This window comes from Magnolia sinica, chromosome 6 (assembly GCF_029962835.1).
Source record: "Magnolia sinica isolate HGM2019 chromosome 6, MsV1, whole genome shotgun sequence".
In the NCBI taxonomy this organism is placed as follows: domain Eukaryota; kingdom Viridiplantae; phylum Streptophyta; class Magnoliopsida; order Magnoliales; family Magnoliaceae; genus Magnolia; species Magnolia sinica.
In genome coordinates this window covers 80,162,402-80,185,581 of record NC_080578.1, presented here as the reverse complement: position 1 = coordinate 80,185,581, position 23,180 = coordinate 80,162,402, and the positions used below count along the sequence as shown (strand labels likewise).

Here is a 23,180-nt window from a genome sequence, read left to right as displayed (position 1 = left end):
TGGCCCGCCTGGCCCACTAGTGGTCCACTTGAGATATGGATTTTCCTTATTTTTTTCCAATGCCCTTAAATGAGTTGCCAAAACGGATGGATGACATGGATATATAATACATAATCGAGTGGACCCCAATACATGGCCCTAAAAATTTATACATGAGGTATATATCAACTCAAAATTAACCAATTAAATTTTAGGACCATTGTTGCTAAGTCACAATCCCAAAATTAAATAACTCCTATAATTTTCACCATTAGCTTGTAGACATTTGTTTTTTGAAATAGGACCATTTGATATTTTTCATTTTTCACTGTCTAATAAATGTCCACCAATCCATTAGTGGGATAAGTGAATAGATTGCATTAATTTGAGGCTAGTTTGGGGCATCAAATGGTCCCCAAATCAGCCCCGAATCGACAACACTATTTACCTCAATTTAATTTTATTTTTTAAAAGATCTATGGGGGAAAATGATATCAAATTGTTAGGTATATGAATTACATAATAGAATACAAAAGTTCCTAAACTCTATATATTGAAATGAAATGTATATGAGTCATGAAGTATGCAATGCATTAGCACTATAAATAAAAGGAAAACTTGAAAATATAAGATGTTTTGGTATTACATTTATTATAGTAAATTTATATAGATATTATATAGTTAGAAAACTAAATATAAAAGGTTTGCAATTAATTCTAGGTTGTCAGGTTCATAAATCCATCAGACAGCCTGATATAACATTCTCACCAAAGATTGGACCGTTACACCACCATAAACATGTTCAAAATTATAAATGAATGCATATTTGGAATATTTAGAATATTCCGGATTTAATGAATATTTTTCCAGATTTTTTTGACAAAAAAAAATTTCAACCGTTACACACCCCGTATCAGCCGATACGGGGCGTATCCATATCGGTAACGGTGGGGACCGTTATGCCCACCGTTACTGTAATGGAACACCTTGATCATAAGCCATATGTAATGGTCTCTAACAAATAGATGGATCAAGTTGTTGCTTAGACCTATTATTTTGCAACTTCTATTGATTTTTCTAAGATCACTGAAAAGGTAAACTAATTTTTATTGGAAAAAAAATGTATCAAATCATTGAATACGTAAATTGATTTTTGTTTCAATGAAAAATAGTGCAGTGTGAGCAAAGTAGCATGTAGCGTGAGCTATGTAGCATGTAGCATAGGTTATATGTGACTTAAGCTATTTTCATGAGCTGTGTAGCGTTAAGTCTAAGCTATGCTATGTAGCATAAGCTACATGCTACGTAGTGTTTCTATTTAAAACACTAATTGGATGATCCAATGCATTCATTATTTGGCCTTATTTTCTATTGCCATCCTTTCTCTAGGCCATGGATGGGATGGCCATGATTGCCATGGAAAGTGATTCTTTAGAATCATAGGCCATATGTAATGGTCCCTAACAAATAGATGGATCAACTTTTTGCTTAGACCTATTATTTTGCAAATGATCTTGACCATCCATATTGAAGGCCATTGATCAAATTGTGAATATTTGTCATATTAGTGTGATGTTTTCAAGGTAGCCCATGAAATGTGCCTTTGCCTAACGAGCATTCTAGATCAATGGATTGGATTGTCTAATTGTCCCAATGCAACAAGGAGCACTATAACTTATTTTGCTCTGAAAGCACTGGAGCATCTCTGTGCGCGGGTGTGTGTGAGCACACGTGCACGTGTTGCGTGTGTCATGTAAAAGAAATGGTCACATCCAACCAGTTGGATGATAAGTTAACGTCCACCCAGCAGATAACTTTCAGCATGTCATGTGCGTGCAGCATCTCCAATAGGTTGGCTCACTATGAGGATAACCATGTCTAAAAGTCAGCCCCATCCACTTATCAAGCGCACCACACTTGTATTTGGTTGTTTATCAGTGGCTATACATTACTTTCTTTGTGGCCCACCTGATGAGTGGATGGGGCTGATTTTTGCACAAGGTGATCATTATGGTGGGGCCAACCTATTGGATGGGGTGGATGTCACCTACATATGATAGGTTTGGAAGTTATCTGCTGGGCCAAAAGTAATTATCGTCCAACAGCCTATTGGTATGAACATTTCTCTGTCTTTGTATGTACACATATAGATGTACACTCACAAATCTTGACGAGTTATCTGCGTGCTTGCCTATGTCTGGGTGTATGTTTTATGGGTATGTATGTATGTATGGGTACAGCTGGTTTTGTTTCTAAAGGCATACATTAATATATAAACTCTTTCTCATCTAGAAACATGAATATGGGTGCCGTGATGAAAGAGAATTAGTAGAGCTATGATATGCATGCTGATATGGACATGGATATCTGAATGGGGATACAACTTCTTAAAAAAGTTCGTAACGTGACTGTCACATTTGGTTTTCTATGAAATATTTGACCCATTTTATCAGGTTTTAGTTTTATTAAATTGGGTAATGTTTTTAATCCTTCTAACATCCTACATTTAACGAAATTGTCGAAATTGTTAATGTTTATAATTTTACAGCACAGACACTCAAATATTTGGACAAGAATGCAAAATAAAATTGTCAAAATTTTGGAAATAATGATTCTAATATAACATGTTTCAGTTAAAACATTTCCAACAAGTATCCAACAGTATCCGGTACCAGTATCAGTATTGTGCTGTGTCCAGCATTATATGTTTTGCATATGCAAGTGTGGGGTAGCGTCAAGGTGTCCCGTATCGGTATCGGTTGGCGTAACGGTGACCTCCAAAACCGATACGGATACGGGGGCGTAACGGTGATACGGGGGCGTAACGGCCCGTAACGGTGCAAAAATTTTTTTTTGTCAAAAAAATATGAAAAAATACGGATTAAATCCGGAATATTCTAAGCATTCCAAATATGCATTCATTTATAAATTGGAACATGTTTATGGTGGTGTAACGGTCCACTCTTTGGTGAGAAGTTGTATCGGACTATCTGATGAATTTATGAACCAGATAACCTGAATTTGACTACAAAATTCATATATTTAATTTTCTAACTATCTACTATCAATGATAGATATATTAGAATGAATGTAATATGAAAATATCTTACATTTAGGTGTTTGCAATTATTTTTGAGGGCCAAAATTCATGCGTAAATAGAAAAAAAATATAAAAATAAATAATAAAATGGCACCCCAAATATGTAAAATGCATATTAACATGTTCTACTATGATTAACACATCATATGGCATCATTAAAACAGCAAAAGAATCATTAAAAAATGATTTTTCGAATTTTCAAAAAACGGGCGAAATAAATGCGTAAATAGAAAAAAATATAAAAAAATATAAAATGGCACCCCAAATATGTAAATTGCACAGTAACATGTTCTACTATGATTAACACATCATATGACATCATTAAAACAGCAAAAGAATCATTAAAAAATGATTTTTCGAATTTTCAAAAAAAGGGACGAAATAAATGCGTAAATAGAAAAAAATATTAAAAAAATATAAAATGGCACCCCAAATCTGTAAAATGCACATTAACATGTTCTACTATGATTAACACATCATATGATGTCATTAAAACAGCAAAAGAATCATTAAAAATGATTTTTCGAATTTTCAAAAAAGGGCCAAAATAAATGCGTAAATAGAAAAAAATATAAAAATATATAAAATGGCACCCCAAATCTGTAAAATGCACATTAACATGTTCTACTATGATTAACACATCATATGATGTCATTAAAACAGCAAAAGAATCATTAAAAATGATTTTTCGAATTTTCAAAAAAAGGGCCAAAATAAATGCGTAAATAGAAAAAATATTAAAAAATATAAAATGGCACCCCAAATCTGTAAAATGCACATTAACATGTTCTACTATGATTAACACATCATATGATGTCATTAAAACAGCAAAAGAATCATTAAAAATGATTTTTCGAATTTTCAAAAAAAGGGCCAAAATAAATGCGTAAATAGAAAAAAATATTAAAAAAATATAAAATGGCACCCCAAATCTGTAAAATGCACATTAACATGTTCTACTATGATTAACACATCAAATGGCATGATTAAAACAGCAAAACAACCATTAAAATTTGATTTTTCGAATTTTATAAAAGGGGCCAAAATTCATGCGTAAATAGAAAAAATATTAAAAAATTATTAAATGGCACCCCAAATCTGTAAAATGTACATTAACATGTTCTACTATGATTAACACATCATATGACATGATTAAAACAGCAAAACATATTAAAAAAAGTATAAATACCTATTTTTGACGAATTTCTGAAAAATGGCCCACCGAGCTTTGATTCAAAAAAATCTATGATATAATGTGTTTTCATCTCAAATACCTAGCTAAGGTTGGTCGAAATTAGTAGTAGAAGGAGTGAAAAACAGTTTGGAAGCAAAAGGTTTCAAAAAAACAGCAAAAAATGAGCTAAAAATAAAATAAAAAAAAAGTTACCGGTTCGCACCGTTACCGTTACGTATCGGCCGATACGGCCGATACGTAACCGATTCGGCACACCCTGGGTAGCGTTGCTGTAGAGAACTCCCTAACCTGTTAACCGTAATTGGTGGTTCCTTGACACATGCATAGACCTACTTGCATTTTATACAACCTATGTGGTATAAGAATGTCTGAAAATGCTACACCTATAATGATATTAGAGTTTCTATAAATAAAAAATAAATAAAAAAATGTGGTATAAGAGTGTCTGAAAATGCTATTACCTATAATGATATTAAAGTTTCTATATATATATATATATGTATATATATAACACAATTTGTTGGTGATAGTTATCAATTACAGATGTGCAGGTTCGGCACTTCCTTTAAACTGAGAATCTGTCCCCGGGGCATCCTCCCACATGCCATCATGTGGGGCGTATGGAAGGTGCATAACAGAAGAACTTTTGATAACTTTTCTTTGTGGATGTGTTGTGAAGGAGAGGACCATGTTCTTGATAATAAATCCTGGTCTCTCTAAGGAGTTTTCAGGCAGTTCAGGTTCCACAGTGATGCGGACATCAGTGGTGCACCGTTTTGAGTGTACCAGAGGAGGAGACATTACCGATAGAGTACCAGAGCGGAGGAGTTCATGTGGATGGATACTGCAAGTGCAGGAGCGGCATGACCGCACCCCGACCATCAATATATGGGTCGGATTTCACACCCTACCACATGAGTGTTTTAGTTTTAGACTTTTTTATTCTTTTTTCTTGTTTCAGGGCCTTTAGTGCAACTTTATTTATTTTTCGTCATTTTGTTATTTTTCTTGTTTCCAGGGGCTTTAGTGCACTTTTACTTTTTTTATACCTTATATATACGTTGTGAGAAACCTTATTTTCGTTATTATTGAATGAATAGAAATTTGTCTCCTTTCTTTTTCTTTATTCAAGAGATTAGAGTTTTAGGATTGATCCTTGGGTGTTGAGGATTCCACCCCGATTTCAGGTTTCCTTCTTTCTAGATCTTGAGGTGTAGGAAAAGGTAAAAATCATCCTCATTCTTTTCTTTTGACGACAAAAGGACCTGTACTTTCTTCATCTCGAACCCTTCATTCTTCACCCCTTTCGTTCTTCTCTGGATATCCCTTTTTTAGTTTGAACAGAAAAGAGGGATGGTTAGTCAATAGAATCAGATCCAAATTTGACTGTGGACTGACTTATGCTAGATCTGAGATATTCTCATATCTCTAGGTCCTCCCTTTTTATGGTTTACGCGATTTTATGCTAAGGGGCATGATCCTGACGGAATGATCTCGTATTTGTTTTGAAGTTTACCTAATCCCCTTGACTGGAAACGGTTAGTTAATTGGTGTATTTGTTTGAACATTCTTTAACCTGATTGTACATGCATCTGAGATTAGGTCATCACATGTCCCTGCATCACACAGTTTTCAGTAGCAACTAACTCTTGGTCATCCAAGATAAAAGAAAGGCCTAGAAGAAGTTTGCCTCATGGATCAATCTCCTACTGGTCAGGAAATTGAACTTTGACAGTAGCTCCATGCGGTAAGCGCATCGTTAATCCTTGACTTTCCCTGGTGGCTGTGATGTGGTGCATACTAGTGGGACGTATGAGGTGGGACATGCAAAATTTGGTGGGATCTCGTGGGAGGGACCTGTGAATGGTCAATGGATGAGACCAAGGGAGGTCAAAGCAGTCCACACTTAGGGGGTTTCTTAAGAATAATAATATTGTATTTCCTAAGCATACATGGGCAATAGATTCATTGGTAAGGGTGGTAGACTCTGATAGTGTGTGCTTATCAAAGGTGTTAGTTTTTTTTTACCTATGTGGGGTTTTAGGGTCATTTTTTCTTGAACTTGTGGTTTTAGTGTGATTGCAAGTGTTTCCAAGGTCGCTATTTAATGGGCATGCATTCTTGGGAGGTATTATGGTGTGAATGTTGATGTGGAGAGCTTTATATAAGACCAATAGCGATATGAAGGACGAATATGAGGAATACAATCTCGATTCTCTTAGAAAAAATATATTGTTTTTACTTGAGCTTTGCTCCTGTGTGATAGCCCTAGTTTGGGTGTTTATCTTCAAAGTGAAAGCTTCATTATCCTAATTAGTTCTTGTGACTTGCCTCTCTTCTTTTAGCATCTTCTTCTCAGCCTCTTCCTCATCGGGTTGTCACCATCTTCTTCTCGGCCTCTTCTCCATCAGGTTGTCACAATCCTAGCACGGCTAGCATGAATGCATCTCACAGTAAACCCTACTAGGAATAGTGATTACTGCTACAAGATATTGCATCCGACTTTTACTGACTATAGTCATTTTAATGGCCTTGTCGATCTAAACAGCTTTAATAGTAAGGGACCGGCCTTATTCAAAAGTAGTGTGGTATATTCATAGTCTTAATACATAAAGAGTTAGAACTAGAAATCTTATTGATACTATAAGTCACAAGGAAGACAATGGATTTACAGATGGAATCAAATATGAGGTCTGCACCAAAAAATCAAAAATAAAAATAATAACAAAAATAAAAAATGAAAATAAAAAAATTAGTTACTAGAGAACAATCAATACTGCTTCTAATTCAAATCGCATGAATGCCAAAATCAGTGGCGAATTAGGGATTAGGAAGGCACAATTTCTCCTACTTTCTATGGTCCTGTGGGAACTGTGACTCTAATTATGTTAAAATGATGGTGCTAAATGTCGAGCGCAATTTGTTTCTGGATTCTGTCAGCTGTCCACTAATTGTGGTTGACTTGAAAATCATTATTACTTTGGTAGCCAACAGTTGTCCTGCGCTGAGGATGCATGTGTCGCTTGTATATGAAATACGGCCACTGTTGCTATTTTTGCATTCTTTTGTGGCATGCTTCAAGGGAGGCCTACCCTTTACTATTTCTCTTGCTAAGGAAGGTCTTTGGGGGCTGACTCTCCGTTCTGCTTCTTTTTTATCTATTGCCTTAATCGATATTTGTTTTCATATTTACTTTTAGTAAAAAAGTGGCCACTCATCTAAGACAAACGTAGATGCACATATCTGTTTGAATTATCTATGTAGCATATATTTGTTAAAAAAAGGATAAAAGAAACTCTAGTTCAAAGAAGCATACAAGAAAACATGTTGTGTTATTTCATTTAGAGAATAAACAGAAGGGAATGATTGCCAAAGTGCATCTGTAGATTCCTTTTTTTTCTTCTTCTTCTTCAAATCGTTGATAATACAAACTCAACTTTTCTGGGGAACGGTATTGGAGTGGTGGTTAATGATGAGAATGACGATATTTATCTTTGCTTCCAAAGTCCAATGGCAAGTGGTACTTCAAATGGGGCTGAAATTATGGGGATTAAAATTGGGTTGAATTATTTTTAGATTGCTTTGAAGGACTGCTTATTGTTGAAGGCATTATCTCCATGTTCATTAGCATTTGTTCTAAAGACTAAATGACATTAGAATGTGTTGTTGGTATTTTTCTATTTCCTTCAATCAGGTCCTGACCAAAGCTAACTCTGTCACCAACTATCTTGTGAAGGAGTCCATAGAGCTAATCTTGTATAGAAGTCTGTTATCCACCGTCTTGGTGGATTGTATTTCTTTGTCTTATTTGCTTTAGTAAAACATTTAACCATTAAAAAAACTCGATGTTTTATGATGGTGTCTTTACCTTGAGCGGTTTGCCCCACATTGAGTTTTTTGTTGGAATATGGGTTCTCAATCTTGTCTTTTTTAAAAGGGTTTATTCCATCTAGTTGAGGAGAAGAGAGGGTGTTAACAATGTGGCCATTTGGGCATTTGGAGCTCTATTTGAGTAAGAGTGCCCCAGCCCTTTAATAGAAGTCTCTTCTGTCCCTTGTTTTCTAATTCCTTAACATGTTATTGTAGTGGGTTAGATCTTGTTTATTTTGTGTATTCTTTTTGTTCTTCTCCCTCACATTTGTGAAACTGGTTGATCTTCGGGGTCACCGGAATATATCCATGATAGACTCCTTTCTTCATCATCCTTGATATCTGCAGCTTCTCCAACCCCCAATAGTTACTTGTCTAATGACCAATGAGAGTTCCGACATATGATTGCAGAAGCAAAGATCATGCCCCCATTTTCCATGGCGATTGAAGTGTTCTTCGGCGTGATCGCTTTTAACTTATGCTCCTTCTCATGGTGATGGTGGTGCTTTTTGTTGTGTTAGGATCTCGAAGGAGACGATAGCGTGGGATTGTGCAGCAAGGTTGTCGACCTCACTGTTAAAGTCCACATTGTGGTGCCTCATCAGGGCCTTTTGGGAATTGAGGATCAATGTAAATGTGGTACATGTGTTGCATGTTGATGTTGGAGTGGATGATCAGGCCATGGATTAGACTTTTGCCCAGCTTAGCAACTCCAAATACAGGAGTTCAAACTTTGTTGCTGGAAACATGCAAATTGTTTGACGTGATGCTCAACCCAATGTGACAATGGGGATTCCAATCACGGAAGTAGAGGAAATAGCAAATTACTCGGGAACAAAACTTGATAAAGTGATTGACCATCTAAAATAAATGAGGGCATCTGATTTATCAGAAAACATGCTGTGAGCAGTGTTCAAAATATTGGTATCGTGTTATGTATCGTATCCTTGGGATATAAATATGTATCGGTTATCGCATGGGATATATCGTTTGTATCGGGTAATTTATCGCACTTTTTGGGAAACATGGGGAAACATTGGGAAAATGGTTGAATTTTTCAATGAAACTTCAAGAATTGTTAAAAAAGACCTTAATACCTTAAAAAAGATCTAAAAAAAGTGTATATAATAGGTTTCCTTTGTATAGGAGCTATGTGCTGTCTGGCTGAACTAATGCAACTATATTCAAATTGAATGCATAACATTTAGAGTGTACGTGATGATCATTTCATCAAACACTTCTAAATACTTCGAAATTGTCTCAATTGACAACTAGTTAAAGGTAAATTTTGAAAAAAAAAAATAAATAATTTTTTTTAAAAAACTTTTTTAATTAAAAATGATTTTTATTTTTCAAAAATTTACAAGGACTTAACAAAGCAGTAAATCAGCCCTCATACATGCTTGACTTTATGTTTGGAGTGCAACCAGTGTTCGAAATATTGGTATCGCATTACGTATCACACCCTTGGGATACAGACATGTATCGGTTATCGCATGGGATATATCGTTTGTATCGTGTAGTTTATCGCAGTTTTTGGGAAACATGGGGAACATTGGGAAAATGGTTGAATTTTTCAATGAAATTTCAAGGATTTTAAAAAGACCTTAATCCACACTTTTAAATCTTAAAATGTATGCGATGATCATTTCATCAAACACTCCTAAATACTTCGAAATTAGTCTCAATTGACAATTGGTTGAAGGAAAATTTCAAAATAAAATTAATATTTTAATTTTTTTATTAATTTTTAATTAAAAATGTTTTTTATTTTTCAAAAATTTACAAGGACTTAACAAATCAATAAATCAGCCCTCATACATGCTTGACTTTATGTTCGGAGTGCAACCAGTGTTTGAAATATTGGTATCGCATTACGTATCACACCCTTGGGATACAGATACATATTGGTTATCGCATGAGATATAGTTTGTATCGTGTAGTTTATCGCAGTTTTTATTGCAGTTTTTGGGAAACATGGGGAACATTGGGAAAATGGTTGAAATTTTCAATGAAATTTCAAGGATTTTAAAAAGACCTTAATCCACACTTTTAAATCTTAAAATTTATGCGATGATCATTTCATCAAACACTCCTAAATACTTTGAAATTATTCTCAATTGACAATTAGTTGAAGGAAAATTTCAAAATAAAATTAATATTTTAATATTTTTTATTAATTTTTAATTAAAATGATTTTTATTTTTCGAAAATTGACAAGGAATTAACAAATCAGTAGATCAACCCTCATACATGCTTGATTTCATGTTTGGAGTGTAACATCGCAAGCAATTTGGGAGAAAATGGGGAAATTTCAAATTTCCTCCAATTTTCCCTAAATCGGACCACCTAATTGAAATTTCAAAATTAGAGTATTTGTGATGATCATTTCATTAAATATTCCTAAATACTTCGAAACTATTCTCAATTGACAGTTGGTTGAAGTAAAATTTTGAAAAAAAAAAACAAAACATGGAGAACATGGAGAACCAATGGGTATCGAAATCAAAGCTTCAACTCCATGACTTTTCATGCTAAACATGAAGAACCAATGAATTTGTAACCATTTGACATTGATTTAACATAATTTCAACAAAAAAAGGGGATTGGAAATTGAAAATGCTCACTGGATCGAACATGTGGGATATATCAGCACTACTCGTGCGTTTCATATTGCACGGGTGGGATACAAGATATATCGTGGGATATATCGGCCAATATCATTGATATTTAAAACATTGGTTATGGCTACCTCCCATTTCATCACGACCACTTCTTCCACCATGGCCACCACCGTAACCTTGTCTAGAGAATGATGCTAGAGTTGAGCTGTCATTAGCTCCACTTGTAGAGCCCAAAGATACATGATGGAGGCATGTGTACACCTCATTTAAAAATGACACATCTTTCCCACCCAAATTCGTGCACGAACTGGTCCATACTCACGTTTCAACCTAGATAGGAACTTGGCCACTCGGAAGTTCTCATGTTACTGACTAGTTTTTCTAAAGTCAGGGGCTGATACACATTTAACTCTCTCCACATTCCTTTGAGTTTGGAATAGTATCGAATCAACAATTTATTTCTTTGTTGAAGCCTGAATATTTCTTTATAACTGATAAGTGTGAGAGATGTTTTTATCAGATGAATATTCCTCATGTAGGGCATTCCATACTTCTTTAGCCGTACCCAAAAACATGACATTTACACTTATTAAGGGTTCTATACTCTTTCATAACCAGGTCATAATTTGGATGTTTTCTTGGATCCATTTATCATAAGTACTGGATTCTTCATTAGGCTTCTCTATCGTCAGATATCTTAATTTTCCTTTGGTCGTGAGAAAAACTTGGATTGACTTAGACCACTCTAAATAATTATCTCATCTGACTTAATAGAGGTTATGTGGACCCCTAAAAAATCAAATGGGTTTATAAATACAAGTTTCGGATAACTTTTTATCTCCATAATAAATAAACGAAAGAGTACTTCACAACCATAATCATTGGCTGACTTAGCACAATCGATGAGCACCATACTTGAATGCTTCACACGATGCGCATGTTACCTCAGGCAGAAGAATCAGTGACACGTCCACTACTTCCAACTGGCTACGAAGAAATATAGTCAGGAATACAACATCCAACACAAGTAAACAACCCGTATTTAGCAACGGTCACACGTGGGGTGATATCATTCAAGAAGCCGATCCCTTCATTCCTCCACGCATAGACGGGCCATTATGAAAAGTTCGATATACAAAAGAAGTAAAAAAAAAAAAAAAAAAACCCTAGGTTTCTTAAAAAAATTTCAGCACAAGCAAGATAAGGGACACCAAGAGATAAGAGAAAAGAAGAATTAAGAAGATTTGGAGAAGAAAATGTCATCGCATGCTAAAGGCATGACATGAACCCCTAAATACTCCCTCCCTGTCAGTTACTCCCCCAGTCCCACTGCTCCCAAGTTATGAATTGAATCGGTCTTCCCAAACGTTCGATGTCGCCAATCATCATCATGAGCAATTCAATATACTTTCCCTCTTTGCCGTTGTAATCTCTCTATTAGAGCCCTTTCTTGACTTAATGTTCTCTTCAACGTCTTGTGTAGGAACACCAAACATTTCTGCTCGACATGCATCAAGGATAGCTGTCTCCTTTTCCATCATTGCCTTTTTTCCTTTAATTTCTTTTATTGTTGTCCATTTGCTTTGTTACTTCTTTAGGGACACTTGGACACCTAGAAACTTAAACCCTTTTTATGGTCCAAGTGTTGTGTTAATCAAGTTATGCCCCCGCTCACTCTTATTGTAGTACTTGCACATACTTAGCTGTGTACTCCCACCTATTCTTACCCTGTGCTGCTATCCTATATCTTTGTTTCATTTCGGGCATTTTCCTGAAGTCAGGTCATCAACTGCCAAGCCCAAGGTCCTAATCAGGAAGTCACCAACCCAAATCTCCAATGGACAATAGTCCAAGCTACCCAAGAAACACAATAACCACTAATAAGCCCACACTCCACGACAATTGCCCACCATACTACTAATCCACAGCTTACAGTCCACTCTTCAAAAACACCGAAATAAAGTGTGTCACAGATTTGTGTAATAAAGTAATGAATCAAACACATGAACTCATAAAATAACCACCATTCAATTAAAAATCCAATGATAACATCCAACTTTAATAAAATAAAAAACAAGAAAAATTACAAAAAATGATTAAAAAAAAACGAAGAAGAGGTGAAAATGAATGTATTCATCCATATTTCCATTTCCCCAAATTGATTTTTGAAAAAAAATACAAATAATTAAGAAATGGTCGAAAATACATAGAGAACAAAATTATAGATGATAGTCCAAACAACATAGATCTATGTTCAAACAACAATAATTTTTTCATTTCCTTAATTTGATTTGAAAAAAAAAAAACTAAAGTTTTAAAATTGCCAAAAATTGGTGAAAATATGTTAAAAATAAAATTATAGCTTATAAAAGAAATTAGATCTGTGTTTAAACAACATAGATCTATCACTCCCCTAGGTAAATTTTGGAAAAGAAAAAAAAAGAAAGAAAAGAAAATCTAAAAAAAGGTCCAAAAATAAGAAAATAATTTAAATCTAGTAATAAATTGTAGATCCATGTTCAAAACAAATATAGATTTACCCTTATATCTATCATTCGATTCATTTCCCTAAAATTATTTTAGAAATTTTTTTTTTTTCCTTCAGAAAATGCCCAAAACTATAACTCGAAAATACCAAAAAAAAAAAAAAAAGTGTCGATGCGTGTAAAATCTTTAGATCCATAGTATTGAAAGATCCTTCATGCATCATTACAAATATTAGGGGAGTGGATTAGGTGAGACCCTGAATCCACCAAGGTAGGTGGGACCCCTGATTGTGGGGCCCACTGTGATGTATGTGACTAAATCCATGTCATCCATCCGTATTTAAAGATCATTTTAGGGCATGATCCAAAAAGTGAAGCAGATCCAAATCTCAGGTGGACCATAATACAGGAAACAACGGTAATCGAGCATTAAAAACTTCTCGTGGGCCACAAAAGTTTTGGATTAAACTGATATTTGTGTGGTCTCCTCATCTAGATCTTTGCGACCTTATCAATTAGTTGGATGGCAAATAAACATTCTGCAGGCGCTCATGAAGTTTTTAATGGTGGGGATTCAATCACTATTTTTTCCTGTTGTATGTTCCACTAAGGATTTGGATCTCCTTCATTTTTGGTATCATGTCCTAAAGTGAGCTTTCAAAACGGTTGGACAGTGTAGATTTAAGGCACATACACATCACTTTGAGCCCCACAATCAGGGGTCCCACCCACCTCGGTATATCCGGAGTCTCACCTAATCCACTCCCAACAATTAGTTGATTTTTTAAAAAGAAACTATCAGAGAATTCTAGTGTAAATTGAAAAAAAAGAAGCAAAAAATTCCCAAATCGAAATCAATTCAAGCATGATTTGATCTATTTGGTGTTATGGTGTTGATTCGACTTGATTTCAGTAAGAATTAAAAAAAGAAAAGTTTTTTTCAATCTTAAAATTTAATTTTCCCAAATTGGATATACAATTTAATCCTTTGATTCGATGCAAAAAATCTTGTTTTGATCAAAGGTGCTGTATATATGGTTGGAAATGGGCCTAAAAGAGTCATTCACTTAAAATTTTTTGAAAGTAGAAGAAAGGAAGGTGGAAAAATGGAAAAAGGGGATCACCTGGGGCTATTTACGCCCATATCAGTTTGGCCGATATGGGTATGGCATGGCGGTGCCAATACGGTATCATTTTTCCAACACGGGCCAATATAGACCTGTGTTGCAATCATAACGTGTCAATACAAATACGATATGCCTGTATCGGTTGATACGATAACGGTTTTTAAATCCATGGTCTTCACATGCTATCGCAAGATCTAATTCAGCTAGATACCTCTCAACCAGTCTTTGAGAGGATTTTGCATGTGAGTGATGGTTTGATGGCTCAAGGTTGCCGAGTTTTAGAGGAGTTTGGGAATGTAATGTGAACTTTGGTTGTGATGTGGTGTCTTATGTTATTACCTTGAGAGTTCAGTCACACATAGGGTATCTGTGGGAATGTGGGTTCTCACTCTTATCCTTGTAAATGGACTCATTGGTCCTTTAATCTAAAAGAATAGAGGGTGTAAGCAATGTAACCATTTGAATACCTTGGCACTCTGATGTAGCAAGAATGCCCTAGCCCGCCCTTTAATGTAAACTCCTTTTGTTTTTTGTTTTCTATTTATTTAACATGTTGGCAATGCAAACTCAACTTTTATTGTGTTATGCATTATGGTATTGCCTTTGCCCCATGTCGCATAGTCGTGGGAATGTGAATTGTAACTCCTATGTATATAAAGGGCTCCAGTCTTCTATTCTATTTGACGGATAGCTGGGAGCTTTAATATAGTAAGATTGTCCAGCACTTCTTTGAGTATAAATATTGTGTGTTTATCTTTCTTTTTTTACTTTTATTAACACAAATTATGAATGCCTATTTGATTTTCACTGTGTCAGGAGAGGCGAAGAACATTCTTTCATTCTAAAACCAGCAACCTCGATGTCAAAGGATCTTAAGGCACATGGTGAAAGTTCTTTGCCAACATCTTCCCAGGCTGCAAGTGCAACATCAAATTTGCATCCAATTACGAGGGTTGGTGAAGGAAAAAAGGTTCCTACTAATGCTGATCAGTATGCAGTACTAGTTTCATGCCGCTGCAACTACACTGGTAACCTCTTCTTTTTTTTTTTGAAAGATTGGACTGGTGACTTTTTAACTGGGAATTGCAAGTAATCCTGAAATGAGCTTTGCTAGGTCCACATGCATGTGCAATAAAGGCTCATGTACATGCCACACGTGCCAGCATGACACGAAAGGTCCAAGATCAAATCCATCCATCAGAATGGCTCCACGATATTGATGCCCTAGCCCAAGAATCAGGTCGATCCAGTGGTCAGGTAGGCGACAGTTTGCAAAACAAACGTACGGCTCTGAAAAACTTGGATTAAGTTTTCTAACCACCTGCATTTCCAATATTGGGGCCCACATGCTGATTGGACCATTTTTTTTTGGAAACAAGTAAAAGGTTGGACCAACTTGATGTATGGATTAGATCTTGAACTTATGGGCCATGCCAACATGTGTGGCGTGTGCATGAGCTTTATTGCCTGCACACACGTGTGCGCTTAGCAAAGTTCTCCTGAAATACTTCAGTAGAGGATATTCAATCTCATCTTGTGCTTTCAGAATCGAGGCTTTTCTTCAAGAAGCCTACTAGTTGGCGTCCCCGTCTGCCTAGGGATCTCATGATCTCTGTTGCATCAGAAATATCTGAACAAACTTTTGGACCTAATGGAGGGATATCTCAACTTCCAGTTCAGGTTTCATCCCATCTGAGAAAGTGATCCTGTTTCTTTGTCAAGCATAAGAAATTTAGGCCATTTCAAGTTTAAACCTATTCTCTAACTGGCACCCCTCGTTAAATGTTCAGGTGTTAACCATTCAGGCTTCAAATTTAACGTCAGAAGATTTAACCTTGACAGTTCTTGCTCCAGCATCATTTACTTCACCCCCTTCAGTGGTTTCATTAAATTCTGCTCCATCAACCCCAGCGAGCCCGTTTCTTGGTTCCTCCGAGTTCACAGCAAGAGCGAACGGGGAGAGACGTGTAACAGGCATGCAGAAGCTGAGTTCAATGCCTCTTGTACAAGAGAATCAAAAGGAGAAGGGCGGCAATGGGGGTAGATCCATTTCTCTTGATGAGCAGACTGTTTCCTCTGATGTCATTCCAAGTACTGATTTGGGCTGTACACATCTTTGGTTGCAGAGTACAGTTCCTCTAGGGTAGTATTCTGTACTGCTGTTTGCTTATTTATCTTAAACCAAGACATGATTTCGTACTTCTAAAATATCATCTGAGTGCTTTCTTTTTTCTTTTGTCCTCTCTTGTGGCATCAGATGTGTTCCTTCTCAATCAACAGCTCTTGTCAAGCTTGAGTTACTGCCACTGACTGATGGGGTAATCACACTTGATACTTTGCAGATTGCTGTTAAAGAGAAAGGTGTGCTTCTGTGCTCATTATCTTCATTTATTTTGCATTTCTGTCATTATTGTATATGGAAATAATATACAGGAGTCATCAATTTGGTCAACTACTTGGAAGCAAGGTATTCAATAACAGTAATGGTAGCCGTAACGGCCTTGTGACAATCGTTTTTATTTTTTTATTTTTTATTAAAGGAGGAAAATGTATGCCCCCCCTTTATTTTCAAGAATTGGCAGTATATCCTCGTATTGCTTAACGGGTCCCACCATTATTGTTACGGCCATTACATACCATTTTTGAATACCAAGCTTGGAAGTATAATTTTTTTTACCCAATAAAAAAACATTAATAACCACCAATCATGGCTGTGGGACTGGGTCTTGATAAACATAGATCCCTCCAAATTAGTCAGCCTTACTGTAACGCATTGCTTCGAAACATAAAGGATGTCTGTTAATTTTTCACTTGTGGTTTGGAGTATGACAGGTCTGACATATATTCCTGAACATTCCCTAAAGATCCATGCAGCTTCCAGCATTGCCACAGGGATTGTGTAGGATACTCCAAACACAATTCTCATTTCTTTTACATCGTCTGGTTGACACGTCTCGACTTCAACGAAGCAGCTTATTGAGTTCTCTGAGTTTGATTGGCCGTAGTGCCAAGGCATGTCATTTCTTCTTTCTTTAGCAGCGTGGAAGTAATCAGTTTGTTGAGTTCTTTTCATTTTGGAAGCAACTTATACATCATTCTGTAATGTACAAGCTATTGGGGATGGTTTCGATGTCCCTAGTTGACAAGCATTTCATGTTCTAAAGCATCATCAACCAATCATTTGTTTTGCTTCCATTCCCAAAGACAGGAGGAACTTAGAAATGCATATGATTCTGTAGGTGCAGTTCTTTAATTCTGGGAAAAATGTTTGCACTGCCAACGTAATGCTTCTTGAGATTATTCTTTTATTAGGAACCGAACAATGCAACGGGGACCACCATGTTTTAAATATTTCCATTCGTCTTTGTTGCTTATTCAAATAATAATAATATATAAAATAAAATAAAATAAAATAGACAATGTGTATGGTTGGTCTCTTCAACAGTTCATTTGATAGCCGCTGTCAATTTGAGTCATGACTCTGCTTGGCATTGGGTGGTTGGTCTAGAGTCTAAGCAATGTGATTTTGGGTTTGTACCTCATGGTTAGTGGTAGTGGGACCAACTGGATTGAATTGTATGCACGTCACCCCTACAGTAGGAGGTTGCATGCGTACCTGCAGTCAGAGCTAGGGTTGCAACTGGTCTGAGACAGTAATGGGCCTCGGGCCTGCTGTATTCTGTTTGTATTTGGGTGTAGTGGCTTAGTTCTTGGTTGTATGTATCTCTTGTTATAGTGCGTGTAGACCAGTGTGCCCTCTTTGTATTTTCTTTTTCTTGTTAATAATAAAAATTTTAGAGTGTGTTTGGTTGCGCCAAGTATATGACATTTTGCACCGCTTAGAGTGATTAATCATGAAATTTCATGGTATTTGGTGCAAGCAAACACACCCTTACCTAGTAAAAAAAGAAAAAAGGAAAATCAATTTTCACTTTTTCTTTAGGTCCTGCTTGGATTCGTGGAAAGTAGAGGAAAGAAACATTGTTTCCTATAAAACTCCATTCCCATTGTTTGTCAAGCCTTCCATGCGGTAATTTGTGGGAAACACCATTTCCGCTTTTGATCTTTGTTTGAAAATGAACAAATTTATTTTCCCTCCACCACTAAGAAAGACATTTTCCTACAATAGAAGGAAGATAGATTTCTCAAGGATTAAACACTAATGTACCACCATCTCAATTCGATCACCCCACGTGTGTCACATTTGTCTGTGCCAAATGAACCATATTCTATCTTCGTTGTGCCTCGCAAGTACCACTATGCCACATGTGCCAATGTGCCACATGTATCACCATCCATCTTCTCTTACACCCCACGTGTTATTGTGCCACATGTGACACCATCCATCTTCTCGTGCCCCACGTGCTAATGTGCCACATATACCACCATTCTTCTCTTGTGCCCTATGTGTGGAAAGCACTCCATATGTGCCATTTTCCATCTTCAATTGCTCCAAATATGCGTGCCAATGAGCATAATTGTTGCCGTCTACCTTCAAGTGCCCACATGTCAAATGTTCAAATGTGCCAATGCGTGTCTTATGCCTCGTGTTACCGTACGACTTTAAGCAACTCACATGTACCACGTGTGCCACAATTCAGCTTCAAGAACCCACATGTGCCACGTGCTACTATTCGTTTTCAAGCATCCCACATGCTACTTTGACACATGCCAGCAACTACCAAAATTTTTTTCTGTAATTTTTTTTGTTTTTGTGTTTCCTTTTTTGTTTTGCCAAACAACAAAATTGAAAATAGATCCCAAATTTCTAGGAAAATCTTTTTGAAAAACAAACAAGGAAAACAATGTTTCCTTTCCCACAGTTTGCAAGAAACAAGGGTTTTCAAGAAACACTATTTCCTTTCATATGCTATCCATTAATATGAACAGGCCCTTAATTGATATTTTGTTGTAATTAATGATGTTTTAAACTTTGGTAAAGTGACAGTGGTGGAAGAATGTTCATTTTGGTTGGTGCAGAAAACTGGAACCTGATTGGGTGGGATGTCAGGTCCCACCTTTTCTAAATCAAATCAGTTAGGTCCCTTAAACCATTTGGTATCTTAACATTCCACCATGGTCTGCAACATCCACATTTCTGTGATGGCACTCTGGACTTTTTTTTTCCAGGTAGACTTTTCCATCAATGGCAATTACACTCTGGTTGTCCAGATAGCCTTTTCAATACATTGTGGCCATAGTCTAAGTTGCCCTTCCAGAGATCGCTTCTTCTGCGACTCAAAATAACAGAACATTGTATTGGTTGTGACACCAAACGTTCAGAACCTAACCTATGCTCCAAAAACCCCAGGACTGGTGGAAGGCAGCTTGGCCCCAGGACTGGTGGAATGCATCAAGCTGCCTTGAACAATTGAGGGTCACAACGTGGAAGTGCCCCTTCGTGATCTCAGATTTACACCTGATCGGTGTCTTCAGAAGTTTGCTCCAATGCATCGGGACTTCTTTAGGCATTGAATGTGGGTCATCTTCCAACGCTCGAAACTATTTATATGATGAGTCTTAATTGTGCTGTTGAAAGTCAACAAACAAAAACTCTTAATTGAATTATTTCAATCCTTAGATAATTTGACCCTTTTGCTTTGAAGATGAATGGTGACTGTATAAACTTTGCATAATCAGCGGGTCGAAATATTAAATATGGGAGTTTTTATTCATATCGATCTGAAACACCGTAAAAATTTGAGGAACTAACAGCGCCGTTGTATATACATGTGAAACTCATAGCTTAAAAAATAAATTAAAAAAAAAAAAAATCCCTTGAGTTGACGTTCATTCCAGTTGGGTAAATTCGAAGACTTGACCCAGCTCAACTTGATATTTAATAATTATAAAACCCAAAAATTTAACTCAATGTTCATTCCAATTGGATTAGCTTGAAAACTTTACCCAGCTCCAACTTGATATGATAATTACAAAACACAGATGTTCATTCTGGCTTAACTTGATATTTAACAATTTTAAATCATTATATTTGTAACTATGTTCAAAAGAGAGATAGATGCTCCCCCCACTATTAGGAAGCTCACCTAGAAGATTTAACAGCCCTAGAAGCTCGGAAGCCCACCGCCCAAATACCGATTTCAGCCTTTTTGTCGGAAATATCCCCTTCGACAGCTCCAGCGAAGATCTGTGGGGCATCTTCAACAGATATGGATGAATATTGGATCACTATATCCCTACTCTCCCAGGCACTAAGAAACCCAGGGGATATGCATTTGTGCGATTCCTCTATGAGCAGGATGCTAAAGCAGCTATGGATATACTAAACGATAGGCGTATCGATGGCAGAGTAGTATCAGTCAGTTAGGCGAAAGTTATAAATAAGGCTACATCCGAGACGAATCAGGGATTTCGGAATCCAGAAGGAAACTCAAGGCGGGCAGATAAGCAAGCCTCCATCAAACATTCAGGCCCTCTGGACCCTTCGTATGCAGTAGCAGTAACTTCGGTAAGTCAAAGACGAGAGAATAAGGATACTTCCGATGATGATTGCATTTCCGTGGCCGACTCGAGAGCAGTGGCTCATAAATTGCAGGAACTCCAAATGGGGCTAGTGGGTACTGTGGCAAATCCAAATATATCCATTCTGAGATTAATAGGAGCTATTAGGGCATCTAAATTTGCATCCTCTGCAATAGATGTCACTAGAATTTCCCTAATCAGCTTCCTATTCATTCTCAAATCCAAATCAGAATACATAGATTTCTTGGCAAGCTTTTCATTACATGACCAAATGGGGATTGAGTCAATCTCTCCATGGTCCTCGGATGTTGTAATGGGAGGGAGGGGATTTGGTTCAGATTATTTGGCATCCCAGCCCATGCCTAGTTGGAAGCAGTTATCCTAGACTTAGGAAACTACTTCGGCAAGGTCATCCAAGTAGACTCTACTAGAAGACTCAGCATCTTCCAAGTTTTCACTCGCATCAAGATAATGATTCGTCCAGGGGTCAATTTGAAGCGGGTACTCAAATTGAAGATAGAAGATAAAGTGTTCCCGATCCATGCAGAAATGGAACCATTTGGAGATAGGAGGAGTCCGACAAAGCACATTACTAGAAATCAAGTTTTAGAGAGTATCAAAGAGTGGGTGGAAAGAAGGTTCCAAAAGAAAGCCTCAGAAAATGACTGCTACCTAGTAGATGTTTGTGATAAGGACAGACAGACAAACTCAACAGATGACAGTGTAGCCAGCCTATCCTACCTCAGATTAGAAGAGCAAGAACAAAGGAAATTCAACCTCGACCCCCTAATGTTCGATATAATGTCTCAGTGGATGACAATGATTTGAGGAGAGGTAATATTCGGTGCTCAAGTCTTATGTCCACTCCAGGACAAGAAGTCCGAACCAAGGGTCAGCCAACAACTACTCCAACTCTTCGGGATCTCAGGAATTCCCCCAACAAGAATACAAGACCAATGCTAATGCTAACTATGATCCCTCGAGGAGAGCAGGTTTCAAACAGTGATCTCTACAATCAGGAAGCCTTGTCAACGCAGGTAGAGGGATACCTCCTAGGAAAGGTGAGAAAGAAAAACATGTTATACCATTCTAGATCAGTAGGTAACTCACCCCTAGGCTCATCTATATGCAAGAGGGATCAGGGAGGGGATGAGACTCCACCCTTCTTTCCTCATTATGAGGTAGAGGAACTAATGCCATATCAATCTCTCCCTCCCACAACGTTCACTCAGGAGGTTCCAATCGAAGAGGAGTTATAAGCAGAGGAAGATATAAAGATACTCTCAAAGACCCATGCCCCGCCCCTCTCCAAGATAGTGCAACGAAGAGCAGGTATTGAAGTCGACCTCTCCCCCCTTTTCTCATCAGCTGTCAGGTTAGAGGGATAACAAGTCAATCGCCTAGTAGTAGTTACAGCAGATGCAAGAATCAGGACTACAATAGATCAATGTGGGATAAGCAGCTACTTGGAGACATACACGAGGGGAGAGAACCCTGCCCAGAACTTGTCAAATTCCAGGGAATCTGAAGAATACCAAGAACAGAGAAGGCTCGAAACTACTGTTCAACTACATCAACATTCCCCTAGCACAGGGAGAGGAACAAAACTGCTAAGAAGGTTTAAGGTGTTATACATAAGAGGAGATTGGGAATCCAGACTATGTAGGCTAAAGAGAAGGGCGGTGAATTCAGGTTGTATGATTGATGGATAAAATCTTAAAGTGGAATGCTCGTGGAATAGGAAATTAACGGATTGTTATGACAAAAAAAAAGACTTATCAGTAATCATGATCCATGGATAGTGGCCATCCTTGAGCCAATGCTAAGAGATGATAAGAGAGTAGGGTTAGGCCTATCTCTGGGCTTCCACTCATCCTGCTCAAACGCAGATAGGGCAGTACATCAAGCTGAGTCAAGTTAAGGTGGGTCAAGCTTGGCTTGGCTTGTCCGTGCTCTCCTCGAGTTCGAGCTGAAGCTCGAGCTCGGCATCGAGCTTACCTTTGGAGCTTGGCTTGTTTGCCAAACCTTTCGAGTTGAGCTCGAGGCGAGCTAGTGGATCGAGTCAAGTCAAGTTTGCTCCCAACCCAGCACCCAACTTGCACCTGACTCAACCCAGCAACTTGACACAACTGACCCAACTGACCCAACCTCCAAATCAAATATTCAATTAATAATGTGTGTGTGAGTGCGTGTGTGTGTGTGTGTGTGTGTGTGTGTGTGTGTGTGTGTGTGTGTGTGTGTGTGTGTGTGTGTATTAGATATAGCCATAGAGGGTACCTTGTTGTTTATGTTGTGAGAGAGAGAGAGAGAGGAGCT

General features: G+C 37.2%; 1 protein-coding gene across 15 annotated transcripts in view; it reads left to right on the top strand.

The window, feature by feature from the left end:
* Positions 1-23,180, top strand: part of LOC131248915 (uncharacterized) — a 41,645-nt gene that overhangs the window by 14,831 nt on the left and 3,634 nt on the right. For 3 of the 15 annotated variants that reach the window (XM_058249430.1, XM_058249429.1, XM_058249428.1), the window contains exons 7-10: positions 15,198-15,409; positions 15,928-16,061; positions 16,172-16,524; positions 16,639-16,742. In XM_058249430.1, coding sequence (XP_058105413.1) covers positions 15,198-15,409; positions 15,928-16,061; positions 16,172-16,524; positions 16,639-16,742 — 803 coding nt within the window. Of the gene's footprint in view, positions 1-15,197; positions 15,410-15,495; positions 15,639-15,927; positions 16,062-16,171; positions 16,525-16,638; positions 16,743-17,205; positions 17,633-23,180 lie in introns of those variants that run through there. The other 12 variants (XR_009172547.1, XR_009172548.1, XM_058249431.1 and 9 more) reach the window with 12 other exon arrangements.